The sequence below is a fragment of the Mustela putorius genome, unplaced genomic scaffold (assembly GCF_011764305.1).
Source record: "Mustela putorius furo isolate JIRA1106 unplaced genomic scaffold, ASM1176430v1.1 tig00000460_pilon_pilon_pilon, whole genome shotgun sequence".
Taxonomy (NCBI): domain Eukaryota; kingdom Metazoa; phylum Chordata; class Mammalia; order Carnivora; family Mustelidae; genus Mustela; species Mustela putorius.
Genome location: NW_025421389.1, coordinates 11,229,032 through 11,255,993, shown reverse-complemented (window position 1 = coordinate 11,255,993; position 26,962 = coordinate 11,229,032). Strand labels below are relative to the sequence as shown.

The 26,962-nt window shown below is 36.4% G+C and overlaps 1 protein-coding gene across 6 annotated transcripts in view; it reads right to left on the bottom strand.

Moving 5' to 3' along the window:
- Positions 1-26,962, bottom strand: part of ARHGAP32 (Rho GTPase activating protein 32) — a 297,156-nt gene that overhangs the window by 74,696 nt on the left and 195,498 nt on the right. For all 6 annotated transcript variants that reach the window (XM_045080353.1, XM_004763903.3, XM_004763904.3 and 3 more), the window contains 4 exons: positions 22,281-22,418; positions 19,998-20,090; positions 18,992-19,114; positions 17,418-17,495 (listed from right to left, as the gene is read on the bottom strand). In XM_045080353.1, the coding sequence (XP_044936288.1) occupies positions 17,418-17,495; positions 18,992-19,114; positions 19,998-20,090; positions 22,281-22,418 (432 nt within the window). The remainder of the gene's footprint in view (positions 1-17,417; positions 17,496-18,991; positions 19,115-19,997; positions 20,091-22,280; positions 22,419-26,962) is intronic.

The following is a 26,962-nucleotide window of genomic DNA, read 5'->3' as shown; positions in this document are numbered from 1 at the left end:
AGGAAGGGGTGATGACAAGAAGCAGAAGCACATTTTAGGAATCTGCAAACTAGAAAAGAGATAATAATGTATAGTATCAAAATGGCATGAAGAATTAAGGAGCATATAGAAATGTAGGGGCACAGAGGTAAGAAGTGAAAGAAACTATCAACTGGTTTGAATACAAAAAAATTAAGTCAAAGGTGTTTCTCCAGTTTTTTTCTTCCCAATATGACTGAGCTATAATTGACAATAAACTGCTACATATTTAATATATACATTTGGTAAGTTCTGACACCTGTAAAACTATAACTACAATCAAGATTCTGAATGTATTTGGAACACCTGGGTGGCTTAGTTAGTTAAGCATCTGTCTTCAGCTCAGGTCACGATCTCAGGGTCTGGGATCAAGCCCCACATCAGGCTCCCTACTCAGTGGGAAGCCTGCTTCTCCCTCTGCCTGTGGCTCCCCCTGCTTGTACTCTCTCTCTCTGTCCAATAAATAAATAAATAAAAATCTTTCAAAAATCTAAAAAAAAAAAAAATTTTCTGAATATATTCATCAACCCCCCAAAAAGTTTCCTTTTATCTCTTTGTAATCTCTCCCTCTCCCTGCCCAACCACTATCCCTGCTCACCAGGCAACCACTGATCTACTTTGCATCACTAAACATTACTTTGCATTTCCTACAATTTTATTTGAATGGAGTCAAAAAAGAATGTATTCTTTTTTTTTTTTATGTAAACAACAGAAATTTATTGTCATAGCTCTGGAGGCTAGAAGTTCCAAATCAAGGTCTGGCAAGCCCAATTTCTTTTTTTATTTTTTTATTAAATTTTTTATTTTTTATAAACATGTATTTTTATCCCCAGGGGTACAGGTCTGTGAATCAACACTCACCAAAGCACATGCCCTCCCCAATGTCCATAACCCCACCCCCTCTTCTCCCAACCCCCCTCCCCCAAGCAACCCTCAGTTCGTTTTGTAAGATTAAGAGTCACTTATGGTTTGTCTCCCTCCCAATCCCATCTTGTTTCATTGAGTCTTCTCCTACTCACTTAAGCCCCCATGTTGCATCACCACTTCCTCATATCAGGGAGATCATATGATAGTTGTCTTTCTCTACTTGACTTATTTCGCTAAGCATGATTCGCTCTAGTTCCATCCATGTTGTCGCAAATGGCAAGATTTCATTTCTTTTGATGGCCGCATAGTATTCGATTGTGTATATATACCACATCTTCTTGATCCATTCATCTGTTAATGGACATCTAGGTTCTTTCCAGAGTTTGGCTATTGTGGACATTGCTGCTATAAACATTCGGGTGCACGTGCCCCTTTGGATCACTATGTTTGTATCTTTAGGGTAAATACCCAATAGTGCAGTTGCTGGGTCATAGGGTAGTTCTATTTTCAACATTTTGAGGAACCTCCATGCTGTTTTCCAGAGTAGCTGCACCAGCTTGCATTCCCACCAACAGTGTAGGAGGGTTCCCCTTTCTCCACATCCTCGCCAGCATCTGTCATTTCCTGACTTGTTGATTTTAGCCACTCTGAATACTGGTGTGAAGTGATATCTCATTGTGGTTTTGATTTGTATTTCCCTGATGTCGAGTGATATGGAGCACTTTTTCATGTGTCTGTTGGTCATCTGGATGTCTTCTTTGCAGAAATGTCTGTTCATGTCCTCTGCCCATTTCTTGATTGGATTATTTGTTCTTTGGGTGTTGAGTTTACTAAGTTCTTTATAGATTTTGGACACTAGTCCTTTATCTGATATGTCGTTTGCAAATATCTTCTCCAATTCTGTCAGTTGTCTTTTGATTTTGTTAACTGTTTCCTTTGCTGTGCAAAAGCTTTTGATCTTGATGAAATCCCAATAGTTCATTTTTTCCCTTGCTTCCCTTGCCTTTGGCGGTGTTCCTAGGAAGATGTTGCTGCAGTTGAGGTCGAAGAGGTTGCTGCCTGTGTTCTCCTCAAGGATTTTGATGGATTCCTTTCTCACATTGAGGTCCTTCATCCATTTTGAGTCTATTTTTGTGTGTGGTATAAGGAAATGGTCCAATTTCATTTTTCTGCATGTGGCTGTCCAATTTTCCCAACACCATTTATTGAAGAGGCTGTCTTTTTTCCATTGGGCATTCTTTCCTGCTTTGTCAAAGATAAGGTGACCATAGAGTTGAGGGTCTATTTCTGGGCTCTCTATTCTGTTCCATTGATCTATGTGTCTGTTTTTGTGCCAGTACCATGCTGTCTTGATGATGACGGCTTTGTAATAGAGCTTGAAGTCCGGAATTGTGATGCCACCAATTTTGGCTTTCTTTTTCAATATCCCTTTGGCTACTCGAGGTCTTTTCTGGTTCCATATAGATTTTAGAATTATTTGTTCCATTTCTTTGAAAAAGATGGATGGTACTTTGATAGGAATTGCATTAAATGTGTAGATTGCTTTAGGTAGCATAGACATTTTCACAATATTTATTCTTCCAATCCAGGAGAAAGGAACATTTTTCCATTTCTTTATGTCTTCCTCCATTTCTTTCATGAGTACTTTATAGTTTACTGAGTATAGATTCTGTGCCTCTTTGATTAGGTTTATTCCTAGGTATCTTATGGTTTGGGGTGCAATTGTAAATGGGATTGACTCCTTAATTTCTCTTTCTTCTGTCTTGTTGTTGGTGTAGAGAAATGTAACTGATTTCTGTGTATTGATTTTATATCCTGACACTTTACTGAATTCCTGTACAAGTTCTAGCAGTTTTGGAGTGGAGTCTTTTGGGTTTTCTACATATAGTATCATATCATCTGCGAAGAGTGATAATTTGACTTCTTCTTTGCCGATTTGGATGCCTTTAATTTCCTTTTGTTGTCTGATTGCTGAGGCTAGGACTTCTAGTACTATGTTGAATAGCAGTGGTGATAATGGATATCCCTGCCGTGTTCCTGACCTTAGTGGAAAAGCTTTCAGTTTTTCTCCATTGAGAACGATATTTGCGGTGGGTTTTTCATAGATGGCTTTGATGATATTGAGGTATGTGCCCTCTATCCCTACACTTGGAAAAGTTTTGATCAGGAAGGGATGCTGTACTTTGTCAAATACTTTTTCAGCATCTATTGAGAGTATCATATGGTTCTTGTTCTTTCTTTTATTGATGTGTTGTATCACATTGACTGATTTGCGGATGTTGAACCAACCTTGCAGCCCTGGAATAAATCCCACTTGGTCGTGGTGAATAATCTTTTTAATGTACTGTTGAATCCTATTGGCTAGTATTTTGTTGAGTATTTTCGCATCTGTGTTCATCAAGGATATTGGTCTATAGATCTCTTTTTTGATGGGATCCTTGTCTGGTTTGGGGATCAAGGTGATGCTGGCCTCATAAAATGAGTTTGGAAGTTTCCCTTCCATTGCTATTTTTTGGAACAGTTTCAGGAGAATAGGAATTAGTTCTTCTTTACATGTTTGGTAGAATTCCCCCGGGAAGCCGTCTGGCCCTGGGCTTTTGTTTGTTTGGAGATTTTTAATGACTGTTTCAATCTCCTTACTGGTTATGGGTCTGTTCAGGCTTTCTACTTCTTCCTGGTTCAGTTGTGGTAGTTTATATGTTTCTAGGAATGCATCCATTTCTTCCAGATTGTCAAATTTGTTGGCATAGAGTTGCTCATAGTATGTTCTTATAATAGTTTGTATTTCTTTGGTGTTAGTTGTGATCTCTCCTCTTTCATTCATGATTTTATTTATTTGGGTCCTTTCTCTTTTCTTTTTGATAAGTCTGGCCAGGGGTTTATCAATTTTATTAATTCTTTCAAGGAACCAGCTCCTAGTTTCGTTGATTGCTCTATTATCTTTTTGGTTTCTATTTCATTGATTTCTGCTCTGATCTTTATGATTTCTCTTCTCCTGCTGGGCTTAGGGTTTCTTTCTTGTTCTTTCTCCAGCTCCTTTAGGTGTAGGGTTAGGTTGTGTACCTGAGACCTTTCTTGTTTCTTGAGGAAGGCTTGTACCACTATATATTTTCCCCTCAGGACTGCCTTTGTTGTGTCCCACAGATTTTGAACCGTTGTATTTTCATATCATTTGTTTCCATGATTTTTTTCAATTCTTCTTTAATTTCCCGGTTGACCCATTCATTCTTTAGAAGGATGCTGTTTAGTCTCCATGTATTTGGGTTCTTTCCAAACTTCCTCTTGTGGTTGAGTTCTAACTTCAGAGCATTGTGGTCTGAAAATATGCAGGGATGATCCCAATCTTTTGATACCGGGTGAGTCCTGATTTAGGACCGAGGATGTGATCTATTCTGGAGAATGTTCCATGTGCACTAGAGAAGAATGTGTATTCTGTTGCTTTGGGATGAAATGTTCTGAATATATCTGTGATGTCCATCTGGTCCAGTGTGTCGTTTAAGGCCTTTATTTCCTTGCTGATCTTTTGCTTGGATGATCTGTCCATTTCAGTGAGGGGAGTGTTAAAGTCCCCTACTATTATTGTATTATTGTTGATGTGTTTCTTTGATTTTGTTATTAATTGGTTTATATAGTTGGCTGCTCCCACGTTGGGGGCATAGATATTTAACACTGTTAGATCTTCTTGTTGGACAGACCCTTTGAGTATGATATAGTGTCCTTCCTCATCTCTTATTATAGTCTTTGGCTTAAAATCTAATTGATCTGATAGAAGGATTGCCACTCCTGCTTTCTTCTGATGTCCATTAGCATGGTAAATTCTTTTCCACCCCCTCACTTTAAATCTGGAAGTGTCTTCAGGCTTAAAATGAGTTTCTTGGAGGCAACATTCTTGGAGGCAACATATAGATGGGTTTTGTTTTTTTTAACCATTCTGATACCCTGTGTCTTTTGATTGGGGCATTTAGTACATTAACATTCAGGGTAACTCTTGAGAGATATGAATTTAGTGCCATTGTATTGCCTGTAAGGTGACTGTTATTGTATATGGTCTCTGTTCCTTACTGATCTACCACTTGTAGGCTCTCTCTTTGCTTAGAGGACCCCTTTCAATATTTCCTGTAGAGCTGGTTTGGTGTTTGCAAATTCTTTCAGTTTTTGTTTGTCCTGGAAGCTTTTAATCTCTCCTTCTATTTTCAATGATAGCCTAGCTGGATATAGTATTCTTGGCTGCATGTTTTTCTCATTTAGTGCTCTGAAAATATCATGCCAGCTCTTTCTGGCCTGCCAGGTCTCTGTGGATAAGTCAGCTGCCAATCTAATATTTTTATCATTGTATGTTACAGACTTTTTTTCCCGGGCTGCTTTCAGGATTTTCTCTTTGTCACTGAGACTTGTAAATTTTACTATTAGGTGACGGGATGTGGGCTTATTCTCATTGATTTTGAGGGGCGTTCTCTGAACCTCCTGAATTTTGATGCTTGTTCCCTTTGCCATATTGTGGAAATTCTCCCCAATAATTCTCTCCAGTATACCTTCTGCTCCCCTCTCTCTTTCTTCTTCTTCTGGAATCCCAATTATTCTAATGTTGTTTCGTCTTACGGTGTCACTTATCTCTCGAATTCTCTCCTCGTGGTCCAGTAGCTGTTTGTCCCTCTTTTGCTCAGCTTCTTTATTCTCTATCATTTGGTCTTCTATATCACTAATTCTTTCTTCTGCCTCATTTATCCTAGCAGTGAGAGCCTCCATTTTTTTATTGCACCTCATTAATAGCTTTTTTTATTTCAACTAGGCTAAATTTTAGTTCTTTTATTTCTCCAGAAAAGGCTTTTATATCTCCTGAGAGGGTTTCTCTAATATCTTCCATGCCTTTTTCGAGCCCGGCTAGAACCTTGAGAATTGTCATTCTAAACTCTATATCTGACATATTACCAACGTCTGTATTGATTAGGTCCCTAGCCTTCAGTACTGCCTCTTGTTCTTTTTTTTGTGGTGAATTTTTCCGCCTTGTCATTTTGTCCAGATAAGAGTATATGGAGGAGCAAGTAAAATACTAAAAGGGTGGCAAAGACCCCAGGAAAATATGCTTTAACCAAATCAGAAGAGATCCCAAATCATGAGGGGGGAGAAAGGGGATAAAAAGAGGTTCAAAAAGAAAGAAAGAAAAAAATAAATAAATAAAAGAATTTTAAAAAGAAAATGAATAAAGAAAAATATAAAAAGGAAAATATATATATATTAGATAAACTAGTTAAAAAACGTTTAAAAAGAAAGGGTAAAAGTTAAAAAAAATTTTAGCAGAAGAAGAGAAAAAAATAAAAAAGAAAAAAATTAAATTAACTGCAAGACTAAAAAAATCACAGGGAAAAAAAAAAAAAAGAAAATCACAGGGAGAAAGCCATGAATTCCGTTTTTTGCTTTCTCCTCCTCTGGAATTCTGCTGCTCTCCTTGGTATCGAAACCGCACTCCGTGGTAGGTGAACTTGGTCTTGACTGGATTTCTTATTGATCTTCTGGGGGAGGGGCCTGGTGTAGTGATTCTCAAGTGTCTTTGCCCCAGGCGGAATTGCACCGCCCTTTCCAGGGGCTGGGCTGAGTAATCCGCTCGGGTTTGCTTTCAGGAGCTTTTGTTCCCTGAGCACTTTCCGTAGAGTTCCGGAGGGTGGGAATACAAATGGCGGCCTCCTGGTCTCCAGCCCAGAGGAGCCCAGAGCCCGGGGCCCCACTCCTCAGTGCGCCCTCAGAGAACAGCGCCCAGTAACTCCCGTCTGCCTGACCTCCGGCTGCGCTCCGAGCTCACCGAGCCTGCGACCGGTTCAAGGTAACCCCGAGCTGTGATCTTACTGTCGGTTCTGTCTCTGTAGCCGGCTTTCCTGTTCCAATACCCGCAAGCTCTGTGACACTCAGACACCCCCGATCCTTCTCTGACCCTGCAGGACCTGGGCCACACTGACACCGCGTGGGCTTTGCCCCGGTTTAGCCTCTGGATTGATGTCCCTCAGCGGAACAGACTTTTAAAAGTCCTGATTTTGTGTGCCGTTGCTCGGCTGCTTGCTGGGAGCCGGCCCCTCTCCCCGGGGTCTATCTTCCTGTCGCTCTGGATTCACTTCTCCACCGGTCCTACCTTTCAGAAAGTGGTTGTTTTTCTGTTTCCAGAATTGCTGTTCTTCTCTTTGATCTGCCTGTGGATTTGCAGGTGTTTGCAATCTTTAGATAAGCTATCTAGCTGATCTCCTGCTAGCTGATGTAGTCTCAGCTTGCTACTTCTCCGCCATCTTGACTCCTCCAAAAAAGAATGTATTCTTTTGTTGTGTTTTCTTCCACTCAGCGTAATTATTTTGAGGATCACTAGTGTTGCTCTATGTATCGGTAATTCATTCCTTTTTATCCGAGCATTATTCTTTTGTATAGACAGCACCATTTGTTTATCCATTAATCATTTATTTGTTGGTAAAATGTTTCCAGTTTGGGGCTATTATACATATGGCTGCTATGAACACTCATATAAGAGTTTTCATTTGGACGTCGGCTTTCTTTTCCTCTTGGGTAATGACCTAGGAGTGCAATGCGTGGATCAGTGGCAGGTGTCTATTTAACTCCAGAAGCTGACAGACTGTTTTCCAAATTGTAGCATCTCACATTCTCACCAACCCTGTGTGTTTCAATCCCTCCACAGTGTCACCATTCTAATAAGTACATAGCGATATCTTATTTTGCATTTCTCTAATAAATGATACTGGGCATGTCTTTCCGTGTTTATTTTACATATATCCTTTTGGAGAAGTTTCAGTCTTTGCCTCCTTTTAAAATTGAGCTCTGTTACCTCATTGAATACCTTCTGAATACAAGTCCTTTCACAGATATAATCATTGCCAATATTTTTTTCCCAGTCTATAGCTTTATTTTTGTTGTCTTATGAGTGATGTTTTTCAAAGAGAAGTTTCTAAGATTGATGAAATTCAATTTATCTTATGAATTGTTTGTTTCATATTGTATTTAAGAAATCTCTGCCCAGCCCGAAGTCACAAAAATTTCCCCTATGTTTTCTTCAAGCAGCATTTAGTTTATATTTGGGTATGTGATCCATTTTGGGTCTTTACAGATGATTTAAAAAACAAATCAAAGGTTTTTTGTTTTGTTTTATAATGGTTGTGTATGAACATCCATTTGTTCTGGTACCATTTGTAAAACAGACCATGTGCTCTTTACTGAATTGATTTGAATCTTTGTTGAAAATCATTCGTCCATGTATATGTTTGGGTCTATTTCTGGCCTCTATTCTATTCTATTATTCTATTTGTCTGCCTTCCATTAATAACATACCCTCTTGATATAGTACCTTAACAGTAAGTCTTCAAATCAATTAATGCTAGCTCTCCAACTTAGTTCTTTTCCAAATTTATCTTGTCTATTCTAGTCTAGCTCCTTTGCATTTTCATTTGGATTAATTTGCTTATCAATTTCTATAAAAAAGTTTGCCAAGATTTTGACTGGGATCTCTGTGGAGAATAAAGACATCTTAACAATGTAAAAACTTCCAATCCACCCACAGGGTGTATCTCTCCTTTTTTTTTTTCCTTTTTTTTTTGGATATTCTTTGACTTTTCTCAAAAATATTTTACAGTTTTCAGTACAGAGATCTTTCATATTTTTTTCAGATATATCACCAAGTGTTTCTTATTTTTGATGTTATTCTAAGTAGATTTTATTGTATCTGCTGACTGATGTTAATCTTGCTAGTCCATGGACTACATTTAGAATAAAAGATTCTCATGGAGTTGCTCCCAATATTTACATTTCAAGGATATATGTATATACTTTAAATACATATTTGTATTTCTTCTATATTACATGTGAAAATGATTTTTCCTTTTCTGAAATTGTTTGTAGGTAGTTACATCATTTGTAAATGTCATGTTAGAAATCATACAGAAGGATTTTAGAAAATATCTATTATAACGAGGATGTGAAGAGTTTGACAAGGTTAAGAACTACTGCTCTAAGCCATTTTGCCAATAATTTCCATGAAACTGAATGTTTAAATATCATTTGATAGGACATACTCTGATGTTATAAATTAGCAAAAGGATATCAAGAAACAAGTATCAATGGCAGTTGCTAATGCCAATTGCACTAACAAGAAAAATAAAAACAGCAACAAGAAATACAAAAAATAATTTAAGAAAATTTTCATCTTTTTATGATCCAAGGGGCGAAAATAATACAGAATTGGAACTCAGCAAGCTTGTGTACTGTCCTGGCTATACCATTACGTACTGTCTTTCTGAATCAGAACAATTTATCTAAATCTTTCGTCTCTAGATTTCTGCAATTTTTAAATGACAGGTTAAGAAGAGATGATTTACTCTCATTTTTTCTACTGTAGAAATCTATTATGCATACAAGTCAACAAGTACAAGCCACTACTGGTTCATTAAATTACTACTATGATCTCTTCTTTGCCCAGAATACCTAGGAATTGATCTAAGCTCTGATATTAAACAGCAGAATAACAATGGGCTAGTTGTTTTACCCCCTACACTTAAGTTTTTCATCAGTACGAGATAATAGTCCCTTCTCTACAGAGCTGTAAGAATTAAAGGTCAATGCAAAGCACTTAGAACAGCACACTAAGGAAGCAATGAAGAAGTGTTACAACTGCTTTTATTTATAGTATCACATACTCCCTTTCCTTAAAGTTATTTAACATTACAGATGAAGATTTACATGATCTCCCAAAACTTAACTAGAGAAGAAATATGGTGTCCCATATAACAGTAAGTAAGGAAAAAGGCACAGCTTTGGATCCCATAAATAAATATACTTTTTTTTTTTAAATAAATGAGCAGGTAAACTTCATTCCTTCACTAAACTACTATAAGGGAAAGGCTTCCAAATATCTTCCCTTTGGATAAATAATACTTTTCTGAAAATAAGTTATTTATAATTAAATGAAACTCCTGAGGTAAGGACATTGTTATTGTTCAAGAACTGCTTCTCTCATATTTGTACACAAAGACACTAGCAGGACATTCTAAGGCAACTATGAAAAATTAAAAAGCTGATCCTTTACCATCTTGTGAAGAACTAAGAGAATGTGAGCTGTATAAAATTCAGTCAATCTCTAAGTGGTATTCTATCCATTAAGTGCATCCCAAATGTGTTTCAAGAAAGATTTCCTGGGTGGAAAAGAGAACATTTGTTAAACTGTGTTTAATTTATTCTTTTATCTGTGCACAGTATAAATAATGGAGACTGCTCCCTGGTTATCCCATTTTGTGTTTAATAATTATCTGAAGAACTTGATAAAATTCAGAATCCTGTCTCCAGTCCCCAAAATTCTGATTGGTAATACCCAGCTTTAAGATACTTCTCAAGTCATTCTGATCCTAGCAGCTCCCAGATAAAACTCTGAGAAACTGCCTACACAAACAAATAATCCTGAAAGATAATAACAATTATCTTTGTATATGTATTATGTCTCTTACCTAAGAAAAAGGGCTCCCCACATACTCTACCTCATATTTCCAACAAGGGTCTAGAGCCAGGCACAAAAGCTGGTGACATTTAGTTTAAAAAATGAGAAAAAAAAAATTGTGGTTTTTTTTTTTTGTTGTTTAGTTTTAGGGTTTTTATTTCTTGGGGTCTTGGGGGGGGGTTTTGCTTAAGTACATTCTATGGTAAAACAAAGGTAAAAGATTCAATATATACTTTAGGAAACAAACTAAAAACAGATTTCAGAATTTCAAATAACTATAGTTAATATAATTTCACACTTCCTACTCCCAGAAGTTTAAGAAAAGAAACAGAGTCACGGTATAATTAAAACACATGGATGAACTAATCCTTCTGTTCCCACAGCTAAATTATGGTCTAAAACAATACACAGACTAAAACTTGGCAAAATGCTCATCTTTATCAACCACCAGATGTTTAGCAGAGCTTACCTACAGTACAAAGTAAGCACTCCTTCTAGAAGAGCTGTCTGAGGAATACATGGGCCAGAATGACATAGATAAAAATAAGGTACCACAACCACTGAGACATTATTTCTGGGCTTAGGTCCTGGGACTTGACATTTTAACAAGATTCCCTGGTGATTTTTAAGTGCACTAAAGATTGAAAATCAGTGCTAAAGGAAGGAATTACTTGTAACAGAAGAATGAAGACAGCAGTGTAACACCCTTAAATATATTAGTAAATGCTGTAAGTTGGACTTTATTTGCAAATTAAGACAATAATGTAATACCACTACCTACCTAATAAAATGGCTAAAATCCAAAAAAAACCCTGAGAACTATCAAATGTTGGTGAGAACGCTCAACAGTGTCATTGCTGGGAGGAATGCAAAACGGGTCAACCACTTTGAAAGACGGTTTGGTGGTTTCTTTACAAAGTTAAACACAGGCTTATCATAGGATGCAGCAACTGCACTCCCTGGTATTTACCCAAAGGAGCTGAAGACTTATATCTACACAAAAACCTGCACATGGATGTTTACAGCAGCTTTATTAGTAACTGCCAAAAACTGGAAACAGCCAAGATGTCCTGCAATAAATGGCACATCCACAACAATTAATATCAGTGACATAAAAGGACTTATCAAACCTTGGAAAGATATGGAAGAACCTTAAATGCATATGGCTAAGGAAAAGAAGCCAATTTAGAAAGGCTACACACTGAGGACTCCAACTCTATGATGTTTTGGAAAAGCCAAAATTATGGAGACAGTAAATGATTAGTAGTTGTCAGGGATTATGGGGAAAGAAGAATGAAAAGGTAGAGCGCAGGGCTTAGGGCAGTGAAACTACTCTGTATGAAGCTGGAATGGTTGATGCATGTCATTATGCCTTTATTAAAACCCAAAGAACTATACAACACAAAGAGTGAACCTTAATGTAAACAATGAGCTATAGCTAATAATAATGTATGAAATTTGGTTCATTTAATTATAATTTAAAAAACCCAAAACTATTTCAATCGTTATGGGGCAGGATGTGAAACTGGCATTCTGTATTACATATATCCATACATTCTGCATCCCGGTGACTTTGGCCAAGGATCTAAGAAGCATTAGATCCTTAGACAGCACTTCCAGAAAGAGGACTTATTCTGTGTTGTCTATAATCTCTGCAGATCAGCTGGTGGTCAACGAAGATCAGCATTTTATAAAGCAAGACGTTAATAACAAGAGAAGCTGTGTATATGTCTGTCCGGGTTGGAGGTGATTATATGAAACTCTATATACTATCTGTTCAATTAGTCTATAAATTTATACTTTAAAAAGGTCTATTATTGTCTTAATTAAAAATAATTTTAAAAAACAAAAAACAGCCACTTTACAGCATCGGTTCACAGCAATACCAAGGGAAGGCTTCTGCACAGATGCCTGGACTTTGTCATACTTTGAGAGCTGGCCAGAAAGGAGACAACAAACACACATGACTGTAACAAAAGAAAAAGTGGAATCTATGTAATACATCATAAACACATCAAGTTGAGCAGACCTGCAAGTGGAGATGCACAGGGCCTGCACACGGACAATCACATTTCCAGCAGTGCTCAGAGCATGATACACACCAGAGCTGGCCTCCATCCTGGGAAGCAGTGGCCCACATCCTTGCTTCTCTTCATTTTCTCTCCTGAGAACTGTCAGCTCTAAATGTCTTGACTCCCAGAAAAAACCCACTGAAAGCTACCTCAAGGTCAAGCCCAGCCCCTACACTATTAGCACAGCCTTCCTACCTTGGTGTGTCCTCCCCCATGGTCCACTGACAAAGCCCAGTTTACAAAGTCCATCTGTACGTCCAAAATCAATCAAGTTAGCTATGGGCAGTTACATGTCTAACCTGTGTGCCTCAGTCATCTGGACATCCTATCCTCAAAAGAAATACACAAGACTCTGCATCCAAAATCACCTCCTCCAGGAACCTTCCTAGAACTCCCAGGAAATCTTGTTGGGTTCTGAACCTACCAAGTATCTAAGAGGCCCAGAGGGGAACACTGAGGTCTGTTTGCCTTCCTTGTTCCACCCTGGGGCACGGTGCTCAAAGCCGAGAGGGCCTTCTGCCATGAACAAAATAAGAGCCCAATACCAGCCTGTGAGAATGAAGTGGGCCCCTTCAAATGCTGCGCAGCCACTCTCTGGGGCTTCTTCTTCCAAAAGCCCTCAGCCTCTCAGCAATTATGGCCAATGCCTCTAAGCTGTGCCTGAGAACAGCTGGCTCAGGTAGGGACCCTGTTCCTTATCAAGTCTATGTGAGAGTACCTGAATGGCCTTCAAACCAGCCCTAAAGGGCTGATTGGCACCTATGATGAGCTGAATTGTATATATCCCCCTCAAATTCATATGTTGAAGCTCTCACCCCCAGTATCTCAGAATGTGACTGTATATGGAGATGGGGCCTTTTAAGAGGCAATTAGGATTAAATAAAGTCATATGGGTGTGCCTATGCTAATCTGACAGATGTCCTCATAAGAAGGGGTGATTAGGACACAGGGACAGAGACACTGGGGACGTGTGCACACAGAGGAAAGAGTATGAGGTCATGGCAAGAAGACAACCATCTGTAAGCTGGGAGGAGAAACTTCAGAAGAAACCAACTCTAACAACACCTCCATCTTGAACTTCCAGCCTCCAAAATGCCTAAGAAAATAAATTCCTAGTTCTCAAGTCAACCAGGCAATAGTATTTTGCTACAGCGTCCACCAATCATCACCTAATAGACAAATGAAGGAAGAGACGAACTTCAGAAATAGTAATACTTGAGAACACAAAAAAACTCACAGAAGTATATTTGTGATTATTATTTGCATTCTCAATTTGTACCACCCATCTATACCAGAATCTATGAAGTTCCAGAATCTAATTTACATTAGAGAAATAAAAAAAAAAAAATCTGAGTATTAGCCTTCTTTTTAAAAGGAGTCAATAAAAAACATTCTTATATGGGAGCCTCGATGACTCAGTCAGTCAAGAGTCTGACTCTTGATTTCCAGCTCAGGTCATGACCTCAGGGTTGTGAGACTGAGCCCCACATCAGGCTCCGTGCTTGGCATGAAGTTGGCTTGTCCCTCCCCCTCTGCTCCTCCCCCTGCTCCCACTCTTTCTCTCTAAAATAAATAAATGAGTAAAATATTTTTAAAAAGCTTCCTATAAAGAACAAGTTCTTCTAATATTTTGAGAATGTTAACTGTCTTTTAAAAATAAAAATTATAGGGATGCCTGGGTGGCTCAGTTGGTTAAGCATCTGCCTTCAGCTCAGGTCATGATCTCAGGGTCCCACATCAGGCTCCCTGCTCAGCAGAGAGCCTGTTTCTCTCTCTTGCTCTGCCTGCTCCTCCTCCTGCTTGTATTCTCTCTCTCTCTTTGACAAATAAATTTTTTTTAAAAATTAAAATTATAAAGTAGCCTGTGAGGTAATATAACCACTATATACTACTAGAAACCAAAACAAGTGCTTTTCCAATGGTAGTGTTTATACACAGCTCTACTAAGGCCCCTCTGGTATGCTGCACAAGACCCAGGGGAGGTCAATCAGACATGCTCCCCTGGGAATAAGGCTCAGAGCACCTGACTTGAACTAACCTCACCAGCACAACTCCACTGTTGCCTTTTCTCACACTGAGGTTCTGCGTGAGATTCTGTTTGATTAACAATTCCACCGAGTTAAAAAATACATATGTGAAAACCAGTAGACTAAGCCATTATTCCAGTTATTTCAAAATTTAAAATCAGGAATCTCATCTATAATTATCACATACATGGAATAAATTATAATTATCTTCCTCTCTCGATAAAATATCTGAGTAAGGAAGGACACATGCTCATCATTTAAAAATACATAACAAGGGTAGAGAACATTACAAAGAGCTTGAAGAGGAGTTTTTTCCCCAGATGCAATATACTAATTATTACATAAAAACATAACATATTGTGATAGCAATGCTTCTACCAGTAATTCTGTATGCTTTACAGTCCTCTGTTGGTTAATCTTTACAGCATTCCTTTGTTGCCTGAGAAGGAAAGATGTTCCTTTCCATACGGTAGAAAACCGAGAATAAAGTTAGTAATATAAGAGTAAATGCAGAAATCATGCTTTGTGCTTCTTAGGCAATGTGATCGAGCAGACCTGAATAAGTAAGGAGCAGTCCTTACTCCATCTCTTCCTGACTGTTTATTAGCACTCTCAAACTGCTTCCCCTCCATAAAAGGGGTTAATAGTTTTGTGGAGATTAAAGAAAACATTGTGTATAAAGTGCCCAGTAGTACTTTGCACATAACAGATGTTCAGTACATGCCTTCCCATTCACACCTTCCCTGCAATAACCCATGAGGCAGTCTTACAAATGGAATGGATGAGCGCTTAGGAACATCAAGGAAGAGTGCACTGTGTGCATTATTTCCTTAAAGTACTGGACTCCTCTTACAAATGACATTTTGACAGTTATGTTTAAAGACTGCTCCTAGTTTTTACGGGTGACACCCCCCCAATGCCCACAATCAACTCTTCTCAAATCTGTATTTTCCAGCATGATATAAACAGAAATGACAGCCCTTCCAGGACCAATTAGAATGAAAACAAATAGCAATGCTATATAAAATATCCTTTCATTATCAATTAAAAATAAATCCTGTGTAAGTTTAAAAATCTATTTTTATTTTTAATATAGTTTGGCAACAAGCTAATTTTTAACAATTGTTAATTTATATATTAATATTTAAAAGAATAATCTGTTTAGGCAAGAAACTATTCCGTGTGACCCTAAATAAAAGAGTTAGGAAGATAAATCTACGCCTAGCACAGAGTCAGATCTCAATAAATTGTCTGTCACATGAAAAAAGGGAAAACCTACTACCAGTTTTACAATAATAGAAGGAAAATGCTGAGAATAACTAGAGAGATTTTAAATGGAACTTTCCAATTAAGAAGAAGCTCAAGTACAAAGAAAGCAAATAACTTGTCTATAATTATAAGAAAGATAGCAAAATCAAGAAAAAAACAGCCATCTTAAAGCCAAATTTATTTTTTTAATCATCTCTTAGACCCTACAGTTTATGAATATGGAGAATTGACTACTTAATAGGAAAAAAGATGACCCTACTTTTCTATTTAGTTTTATATTTAATCAAATGCACCAATTATGCATAGCAATTAAGAAATGAGACAAATAAAAGACCCCAACTATACAAACAAGAGAATTTGTGGCATAATATGTATATGATTTTCCTGGTCTTCATCAACAAATTAAATTGCTATAGATGACTTATAATGGATAGATAAAATTAAATTTTATAAAAATTTAAATAAAATTAAATTTATAAAAAAAACAGAATTACTTAAACTTAAAAATCAACATTTTTTTTGAAAAATACGCATCAGGCCTAGTCTATGTACTTCACATATTTTAACCTCGAATATGAAATCTTTACCATAATCCTATGAAACAAAGAAGGGTCTTACAATCCCCACTTTACAAATGAGGAAACTGAGGCACAGAGAAGTAAAATTAACAAGCTCAAGGTAACACAGCATAACACCCAGGCAATCCGGCACCAAAGCCCACACTCTTAACACCATGCTATCCTGTTTTAAACTGTATGATTATTTTTAAATAAAATATATTTTATAAAAACCTAATACTAGTTTCCATTTAACATGCAAAGCTCAAGATATTTATATAATAGTTACTAGTATTTCTAGCTATATAGAATGAACATTTTATTTATGTAGCATTTTAGGAACACCTTTATAAGAAGACCACAAAATCCATAAAAAATTCACAGGTTACATACTAAAGACACAATTTTAAGGCATTTTCAGATGCTCTTCTATGGATGATTTTAACTGATAAAAGAAAACCTACATACCCTATGGATATTAGTGTTAGTCAATCTAAAGAGTCCATCATTAGCTCTCAAATTATTTAGGAATATATAAAAAAAGAAAAATGACACTGCTTTAGATGCCATTGTTGGTATGCAATTAACATATTATTTAAATATCAGTTAAAATACCTTTTTTTTTTTTTTTTTTTTGGGCAAAGCTAAATTTTTTTTTTTTTTTGATAAACATATATTTTTATCCCCAGGGGTACAGGTCTGTGAATCACCAGATTTACACACTTCACAGCACTCACCAAATCACATACCCTCCCCAATGTCCATAATCCCACCCCCTTCTCCTTTATAAAAAATGTTGATCAAACTGACTTAATTCTAGAGAACAGAAAAAATATGTGAATTATGATTCAAAACCAGTATTAAAAGCAAGGTGGAGTTATAGGCCTGATAATCTAAAAGTGGTCATCAGAACTGTAATTCTGTTCAAACTTTGGTTATATCACCATTTAAAAAAGAAGATTAAACAACCACAGAGTAAGCAGAAAAGGAAATCCAAGTCTAATATCATCTACATTTTTCTATCTCTGCTGACAAAGTCCATTGCCAGTACATGCTGTAAAGAGAAATATTACTGAAGAATAAGCAAAACCTGTTTTTTGAACTTCTTCACACCTAATTCTTTGCTGCCTACCTGAAATCCATGCTTGCCTCTCCACCACGTGCTTAACACTTTTGGGGGCATGTCAATAACAGAAACGATGTCTCCCACCTACAAGGAAGAATTTTAAGTGAAACCTTTTAGTCAAATTTTAAACCAATTGTTATGTCTAGAATTTAAAATCTGAACTAGAAGAAAAAATTAAAGTACAATCCTTATTCTCAGGATAATTATTTCTGGAAAAACATAATACCTTTTTCTGTAAAAAATTTAATAATCTTTACCATTTGTAAAGAAGAGTTCTAAAAAAAGTTAAGAAGCACGAAGATGGGGATCCAAGCAACATATGTGCAGGAACTTCAGAAAGCCAAATTTAGACCATACGATTTTTGAATGCCAGGTGTCATACCACCATCACCACTTCTGCTAAAATATTGTTACTGTTACTAAAAGGGATCAGATCCACTTACAAGGGACAGTTTAAAGCATTCATATTTAGAACAACCATAGCTTTTATTAATAACATTTAGTGTACTGTTTTAAGCATTTGATATATTTTATTTAATCATATAACAAAGGCTTACAATGTCTACAATCACCTGGTTACCCACAGTAAGTATAAAGTTGGATGACAACTATACTTTTTTCAATAGATGGTACAATATAACATTTTCACTTAATAGCCTACTTTCTTCACTCTAAATGACAAACTAGTCAGTGTATACAAACTTTTGCAAAATCATAAATACAAAAATCATAATGATAGTTTCAAACAATATATTGAATGGGAGTTACACTCTTCAAACAAAATAAGTTACGATTTCTAGGTTAAAACATAGTAAAGTACTTCAGAACAGTATTACTATGGTATACATATTGCTTTAAGAATTTTTCTTTGTATATTAACAACTGATCTCTCAGGCCATGAAAGAGTTATCTTCACTTCATTCTTGCTAACAGACATGGCATCTTTCAAGACATGCATTCCTTTATGTATGGAACCTAAAACTTTGTATCGTTTTTTCTTAAACTGAGCAACTGTTAGCAGTTTTTTTGTCTCATCAGTCAATATTAAAGAAACTTAATTCTCCTCCTTTTGTATCTGATAGCAAGAAATGTTCTTTTCACTTTCCATCTGTTCTTTAACTCAATCTTTGAACAAACAATGAGAAGAAAGTATCATTGGTTATCATTTTTAGTACTAAAAACACAAAGACAAAAGACTGACTCTCAAGGTCATGGAGATAAACAGGATAACAACTATGACTGAGTGTAATAAGTGAAATGTCAGGGATAGGAGTGCTGGGCTGGCTCAGTCATGGAGCATGCAACTCTTGATCTCGAGGTTGTGGGTTCAAGCCCCATATTAGATGTAGCGATTACTTAAATATAAAATTAAAAAAAAAAAAAAAGAAAGTCAATCCAGGCTATTTGGGGATAGGTATTTGCACAGAGTAGGGAGAAGATCAAAGATGACTTCCTAAAAGAAATGGGAGATACAAGCTGAATTTTCAAGGATGAATATGGTCATTTAATAAAAATAGATGGCATTCCAGGCTGAAAGACAATGAAGTACAGGAAAAGGGCCTGAGTCTTTAGTCATTTACCTCTAAAGTCAATTCATCAGGGGCCCGAGCAGTGTACCTCTTGATAACATGGGCAGCACCAACAGCAGGAGTGTTAATGGATGATTCCTCATGAACTAGAAGATGATTTCCCTTATTATCAATCTATAACAAAGAAAATAAACTATGAGATGGTTAAAGACATGGGACTTGCAAAAGTTTCTTTGACTATTCATAAAAAGCATTCAATTTGATTTTGAGAAACCACACCTGAAGAATCTTTAAAAAACTACTATTATATATTGAGTACTTAGTGTATACTAGTCATTGTACTGTGCACAGAACATGATTTAATTTAATCCTCATAACTCTAAAAGATACTTAACACCATTATCATCATTTAAAGATGAAGATGCTAAAGCTAAAAGAGGTTATATAAATCATGAGAAATTAAATAATTTGTCCAAGATCACACAGCCAAAAATGGAAGAGCCAGTATCTTAATGCAGGTTGGCTCTAAGTTCCACATTCTATTTTCCATCCTGTCTTCCAATTTCTACTGAGAGGACAGATTAATATAAGTTTTACATATGCAAATTAAGGAGAAATACCTAGCATATTTTCTGGATACTGTAATATGCAATACTTAATCTTAAATTGGACTCCTCAAAAGGTGAATTATCTCTTGCTCATAAATAATTGAAAAATATTTTCAATTACTAAGTCAATTAAATACACACACACACATATATACACACACACACACACATATATATATATATATATATATGTTAATACATTAAATACCAAAGTAAGAGGTGCCATTGCAATTTACAAGATATATTTAAATTAGTTTACTGGATTCTCAAAGAAAGATAGATCTGAGATAAAAAATCCTTAATGTATCACTTTATCTTTCCAAAAAATAAGAATAAACTCCCTTTCTTGGATTCCTGAAACTCAATAGCTATCAAAATTAAATTAATATTAAATTTCTGAAGTAGACAGTTTAAAAATAAATTTTGATATGAGGTGAATTAGATAATACCTCCATCCAAGTAAGGGCAGGTCCACAATTGATCTTGTTGCCGGCGATTGCTGAAAGGCGGGACAGGTAAGCCATAAGCATCTGAGTGACAGACTAAAGGGAAAGAAAAGATTCAGTGGTAACTCAAAGTCAAGATACAGCACTCTGTTCAAGTAACTGGTATAAATTGGTTTCTGGGGGCAAAAAATCTGCAGATTTTTAGGCATTTTAATAGTTATAGGGGATTCTTCACAGAGGCTCAAGAGTTCCATTAAGTGAAACCACAAGCACTTACACAGAAATCCCCTGTCTTGTAAAGAACTTTAACTGCTATCTCCTTGTCATCAGGGGTCATACTAGTTTATAGCTTCTAACCTTGTTGCTGTCTTTAATTTTATACTGAAAATATAAAAAAGATAATTATAGCAGACACAGACGTACTTGGCCTTTTCTGCCCAACCTCCTCCTGGCTACCTTGAAACTCTCCGGGACCTGCTGTAATCTTCCATGCATGCAGCTGTGACAGGACAGCCACATTCATGTGCAATTGCACACCATGGGTCCGTGGAATGGTCCAGGACCAATTAGCTGGCCTAACAAGAGTTATGGTAAGAATTAGGAATTATGATACAAAATTTCAACTCATTCTGGTGGCTGTCTTAAAAAGAGAGAATAAAAACCTGGGAACTTTTCTTGGTGGCCATGTCCTGAGACAGCCTGAGAAAGAAAAATGTGACAAGTAGGTGGAGATGGGAAACGGAGATGGACTTCCAAGGTTCCCTATGATACAAAAGAATCTGTGACTTTAAGATGTTCCTGAGACCCTGCTGTGTGTCAGTTCTTACAAGACTGAGGAGATCTCTACTTTGTCCTACCTTCTTAACTGCCTTGGAATTAATTAGAAATTTGAAAGGGCTTCCCCTTGGGATGTGAAAAGTACCTGCACTCTTTTCAAGCATCCAACGCGCCTGCTGAGGAGTCTAATGTCAAAACAATTCTTATTTTTTTAAGAAAGCGTTTTGCTCTCCAAAATCTTTCTGGGTTTTCTGTTTTGGCATTTTGAAATTTCACTATAGTGTCTCTAAATGCATATCTTTCCAGTCATCATACTTAGCACTTACTGGGCCCATCTGATCTGAAACATGACTTTTTTTTTTAGTTTTAGGGAATTTCTTATATTAATTTTTAATTACTTCCATCTACTGTATCCTCATAGAACTCCTAAAAAAAGGAAGTAGGAACTTCAGGATCTATTCTCTGTGATTTCCATTATTCTCTCCCAACTTTTCATCCTTCTCTCTGTTCTGGAGCTATATTCTTAAAAAATTTGCTCTCCCAGCTCACTAATGCTCTCTTCATCTGTGTCCATGTTGCACACAGTCCAACTATTCAGGTTTGTGATGACTAAAATGAACTTAAATAAGCACATGTTCATTTCCAAGATCTCTGATTTTTTTATTTTTATACAACTCTGCTCTCATTCCACGGCTGATCACCTTACTTTCTCTCTGAGGACAGCCTTGTTTGCTCTTTTCAGTTATTTTATTTATTTAGCTTATACAATCAAGACTTCTAGTTTGTCTTCTTCAATCCTCTTATACATGTTTTTTCTACTGTATTTGCTCATCTCCATAAATCTTACCCCACCCACTCCCAAAGATTCCTCACAATTTTGATGGTTGTTCTTTTCTGATGTTTTAAAGAATCTCTTCTCATTTAAATTTTTAAAATTTTTTTTTCTCTTTTTACTAGAAGTATGGCAGGAGTGGAGGTAAGGGCACAGATAACGGCATGTCATCATAAACTACGCCTTTCTCTAATTATTAGTGAGGTCAACATTTTTCCGTATTTTTGCTTCCATATTTTTTGTTCCCTTTAAAGAATGGTCTGCTCATATAGGTAGTGTGTTTATATATTATGAATTTTTTTATAGAATTACACTCCAAACCTACTTTATTTTTTTTTAAGATTTTATTTATTTGACATACAGAAATCACAAGCAAGCAGAGAGGCAGAGAGAGAGAGAGGAAGGGAAGCAGGCTCTCCGCTGAGCAGAGAGCCTGATGTGGGGCTTGATCCCAGGACCCTGAGATCATGACCTGAGCCGAAGGCAGAGGCTTTCATCCATTGAGCTACTTTTATTCTAAACATTCTTTAGAGCATTACTAATTTTTTTATTATGAAATAATTAAATTATCCCAGGAATCATCCTGATTGTTCAATATAAGCCTTTATTTAGTATACACACAAAACTTTCTACTAATTTATATACAGTGATTACTGCTGCAAGTACTAAATGCTTACCTCTGGACTGTCCTTCAGGGCATCAGAACGGGGAAGCTCTGAGAGTTGGGAGAATCGTCGGTCATAAATACACAAATGGAGATGTTTATCAAGTACCCGAAAATCTTCATAACTTCTTTTAACAATCCAACTTTTGCCCTATGGTAAGAAAGAAAAGAAGCTTTTCTACAATGACTTTATATTCAGGATATTTTACATTTGCTGATGAAAAGCTCATCAACTTCATAGTAAATAGGTAAGTAGTTAAAGATTTATTTACTTATTTAAGAGAGAGAAAGAAACCACATGAGCAGGGGTCAGGAGGAGGAAGAGGGAGAGAATCCTCAAGCAGACTTCCTGCTGAGCATGGAGCCTAATGTGAATGCCAGGCTGGACCCCACAACCCACGACATCATGACCTGAGCCAAAACCAAGAGTCAGACACTCAACCAACTGAGCCACCCAGGTGCCCAGGTAAACAGGTAAACTCTGAAACACCCTAGTGAGTTATAGTACATTAAAATGTCAGTAAGGGAAAATAAGATAAAACTCTCCACTGACCATCTTTCTACTGCTGGCTGTAGAAAGTCCACTGGCTCTCTTTGGGAGTAATAACTGCTAGACGGTAAGACAGCATGTGACCTTAAACCCACAGAAAGAACCATAAAATAATTTTGGATGGGAGAATATTATCAAAAATTAAAGAAAAATAAAACGAAGTTATCGATAGTTATCACCAACATTTTCTAAGACTAAGACTAGAAAATCGAAACCACTGAAGTCCTAGTCAATATGCATTGGATATGGATGTATTATCTAGAACTCATTATACCTCCCAACAATCACAGGCTTTCTTCCTCTCCTTGCCCAATCTCGCAAGCTCATCAAAAATGAAAATCCAGGGGCACCTGGGTGGCTCAGTGGGTTAAAGCCTCTGCCTTCAGCTCAGGTCATGATCCCAGGGTCCTGGGATCAAGCCCCACGTCGGGATCTCTGCTCAGTGGGGAGCCTGCTTCCTCCTCTCTCTCTCTGCCTGCCTCTCTGCCTACTTGTGATCTCTGCCTGTCAGGTGAATGGATAAAATCTTTAAAAAAAGAAAAAAAAATGAAAATCCACTCACAGGGCATATTTACTACATTCTACCTTCTAATTTTCTCTTGACTCTATTACTTTTTATAACCCAAGCTTTAGTAGGGATGAACATCTTCTCTTACTGCTAATACTCTCTACCTTTGATCTCCCCTGCTCCCTCCCCATCAGTACAAAACACAAAGCTTATCAGGTAAACATTATCACAATTCCTTCAAAAACTCCCATGGTCAGCACTAATGAGCAGGTCCCAAGTGCACACCCATTTAGTTTTGCAACTGAACCTAATTTTATACAGAGGCATTCACCTCATAAAAAATCTGGAAGGAGTACAGGAAATACCCATCAGAGCAACCATCTCAGAACTGAAGAAATGCAGTGTAGCTCTTCTCCATTTGCCCCAGCCTAAAGGGGCAGAAACAGAAGGCATCACTTCCCAGGAGAGAGACATATTGAATTCAAACCACAGGTATGTTAAAACTAACATGATAAACTTGTATTGTCCTACTCTGGACTGTAATTCTATACTGCATGGGTGAAGAACAATACTAATTCCCTGTCTGAGAGGGTTTACTAGAATGAAATAAGAAAATACATGTGGCAGAGACTTTTAACAAACAGTGTCCTGGTCACTGTTCTCAGAAATACTAGTTCCATGAGGCTGAAATAGCTGAAATGGGATTCAGTTAATTCTGATGATCAGCCTGAAATGGGAGCCACAGGATAAAGGATAAAGGATAAAGTCCAAACATATCTGCACATATCACGGCTTTCATCCTCTGAGCTCTATCTAAATTTATATGCTGATCTCAGTCATCACTCCTCCATGTCCTTTCTTTGCTTCCAGTTATGCTCAATTACTTGCATTTATTCAGTTTGAGATGTTTGCTCCCTTTCTTGCCTCCCTGATCTTTAAGTGTTGTTTCTTCTGCTATGAAAAGTCATTCTTTTACTCTTTGCTGAAGTAAGTTCCTCTGTTTTCTCAGTTCTACCACTGCCTTTGAACCCAAAGATTTCCTAAATACCACAGGGGGTTAAATACTTGTTCCTTTGCATGACAAAAAAGAAAAAAAGAAAGAAACAAACAACAAAGGTAGAAAAAAAAATAAAAACAGGTTATAGTTGCAATTATTTTCTCTTTCATACACCTTTTTAAAATTATGGGATGCTTCAAATATCAGAATCGTACATCAAAAAATTTATCACATACTTATGTCTCTATCACAGAGATTAAACAGATACTGACTTTTTTGTTTCATACTCTGGATATATTTTAGAAGAACCAATTATCATAGATACAAGGTCCCATTCTTTTGTGTTCCTCTTCTAAAGGTGAGAACAGGAGTACATGTGCATTTTATAATGCATAGATGCATTTTATACCTTTAGTATACAGCAAGTATTCAGTGCATTGTCCAAAATAAGTGACAAAATTTTATTTCCTTCTCTATGGATCTAATCACAAATTAAGTAATTCACTCAAAATTTCAGATAGGTTATGTGAGAGAGTATCAGTTAAAATACATGTCAAATAAGAATAATTCAATTATATTATCATCTGGACAAGAAGGTTTTACTGCCATGACCCACAGTATTTTAAATTTATCCACTCCATCTTCTGATTGGGTTTGGCCCAAAGTGTTTTTAAAAAAGTGCATATGACTACTTTAGGTACAGCACTGCAAAGTCTAATTTGCCCGAGTAATTATCATAGCACGCTATTTACCTTATTTACATTACCTGCACAGATTCTGAAAATAAACAGATTTACCTCTTGACATAAAGAAAGAGCTAAGAAATTGATGTTAGGATCAGAATGTCCCCACTGTGAGTCCTGGCTGTTTAAGAATTTAATGAAGTAAATTAATGTAAAGTGATTAGTAGAGTACCAGGTAACAGAAATGGCTCAGTACATGGTGGTTATTTCTATTCTTTATTGACTTAGAGAACTTGTTCTGGGCCAAACATAGTAAAATTAGAAAACAGAGTTTCTAAACAATTCCCCACAGTATTCAGCAGAACAAATGACTGGTCACCAAAAGTGCAGAAACTCAAAGGAAACAACACCATTACTGATTACCTTTAAGTACATCAGGGTTTCAACTAGGGAAGTAATGTATCTTTAGAGGTCACAGGTTATTTTCCATACTGGCTGAATTACCAGTTCCAGCTATTAATTTTTTGCTTAAAAGAAGTAAGAAAGAAGTTGGTAGGGCTTTCTTACTTAAGACTTCTTCCTACAATACATTTAAAATGTATTTTTAAAAGAGGATTTTGTGCTTTACATTTGTTCTGCAAGGTCAGCTTTTTAGTTCCTCTGGCTCTGTCTTATCAAGCACCAATAAAAATAAGAAGCCCAATGAAAACAATTGTGATTCAGTCGTATTTCAGAAATGATCTTATTGTCAGTTTAAAAGTAAATCAGACTTCCAATTTCTTTTCCAGTATATAAAGAGCTTAGAGATGGCCCCTTTTGTCCTAACAAATAAAAATCTGAACAAGTAAAAAGCTGTCCTAACAAGTAACAAACTGAAAAATCAGTAACTCTTCATAGATCCATGAGAGAAATGAGGTGACAGGGCAAACTGCTCTTCCCAGAACTGGAGAGACATAGAAGTCTAGAAAAAAAGAAAGAGCTAAACTCAATTATCTACAGTTCTAGCTTTAAAAAAAAAAAAACCAGAAAATTAAACCGAAGCAAACAGACTAAATTAAAAAAATTACAGTAGAAATCAATAAACTTGAAAACAGGAAATCAACAGAGAAAATTAACAAAACCAAAAGCTGATTCTTTGGTAAGATTGATAAAATCAACAAACCCCTAGTGAGCTAAGTAAAAGAAAAAGAGAAAACACAAATTACTAATATCAGGAATGAAAGAGAGAACATCACAACAGATATGAACATTAAAAGGATAATAAACACTATAAATAACTTCTATGCTCATATATGTTAACCTAGATGAAACTAACCCAGATCCTCAAAAGACACAATCTGACAAAATTTACACAAAAAGAAATGGACAATCTGAATAAGGCCTATATCTAGTTAAAATACTGAATCAATAATTAATAAGCTTCCAAAAGAGAAAGCTCCAGGCCAAGATTCACAATGTTTGAATTATAACAAATATGACAAATATTTAAGAAATAAATACTTAAGAAAGAAATTATACTAATTCCCTAGACTCTCTTTCAGAAGATTGAAACAGAGGGAATATTTCCCAATTCATTCTATAAGGCTAGAATTAACAAGCTACCAAAACAAGACAAAGACATTACAAAAAAAGGAAAACTACAGAACACATCTCTCAAGAACACTGATGAAAAAAAATCAACATTATTAGCTAATTGAATCCAACAACATGGAAAATAATTATATACAAAAATCAAGTGGAATCTATCACAGGTATGCATGTAAAGCTGGTTCAAAATTCAAAATTAGTTAATGAAATTAATCACATCAATAAGCTAAAGAAGTAAAAACACATGACCACATTGGCAAATGTACAAAAAGTGTTTGCAAACATCCAACACTCAATCAATGTAAAAATTCTCAGTAAACTAAGGTTAGTGGGATACTTCCTCAACTTGATAAAGACTGTCTATAAAATC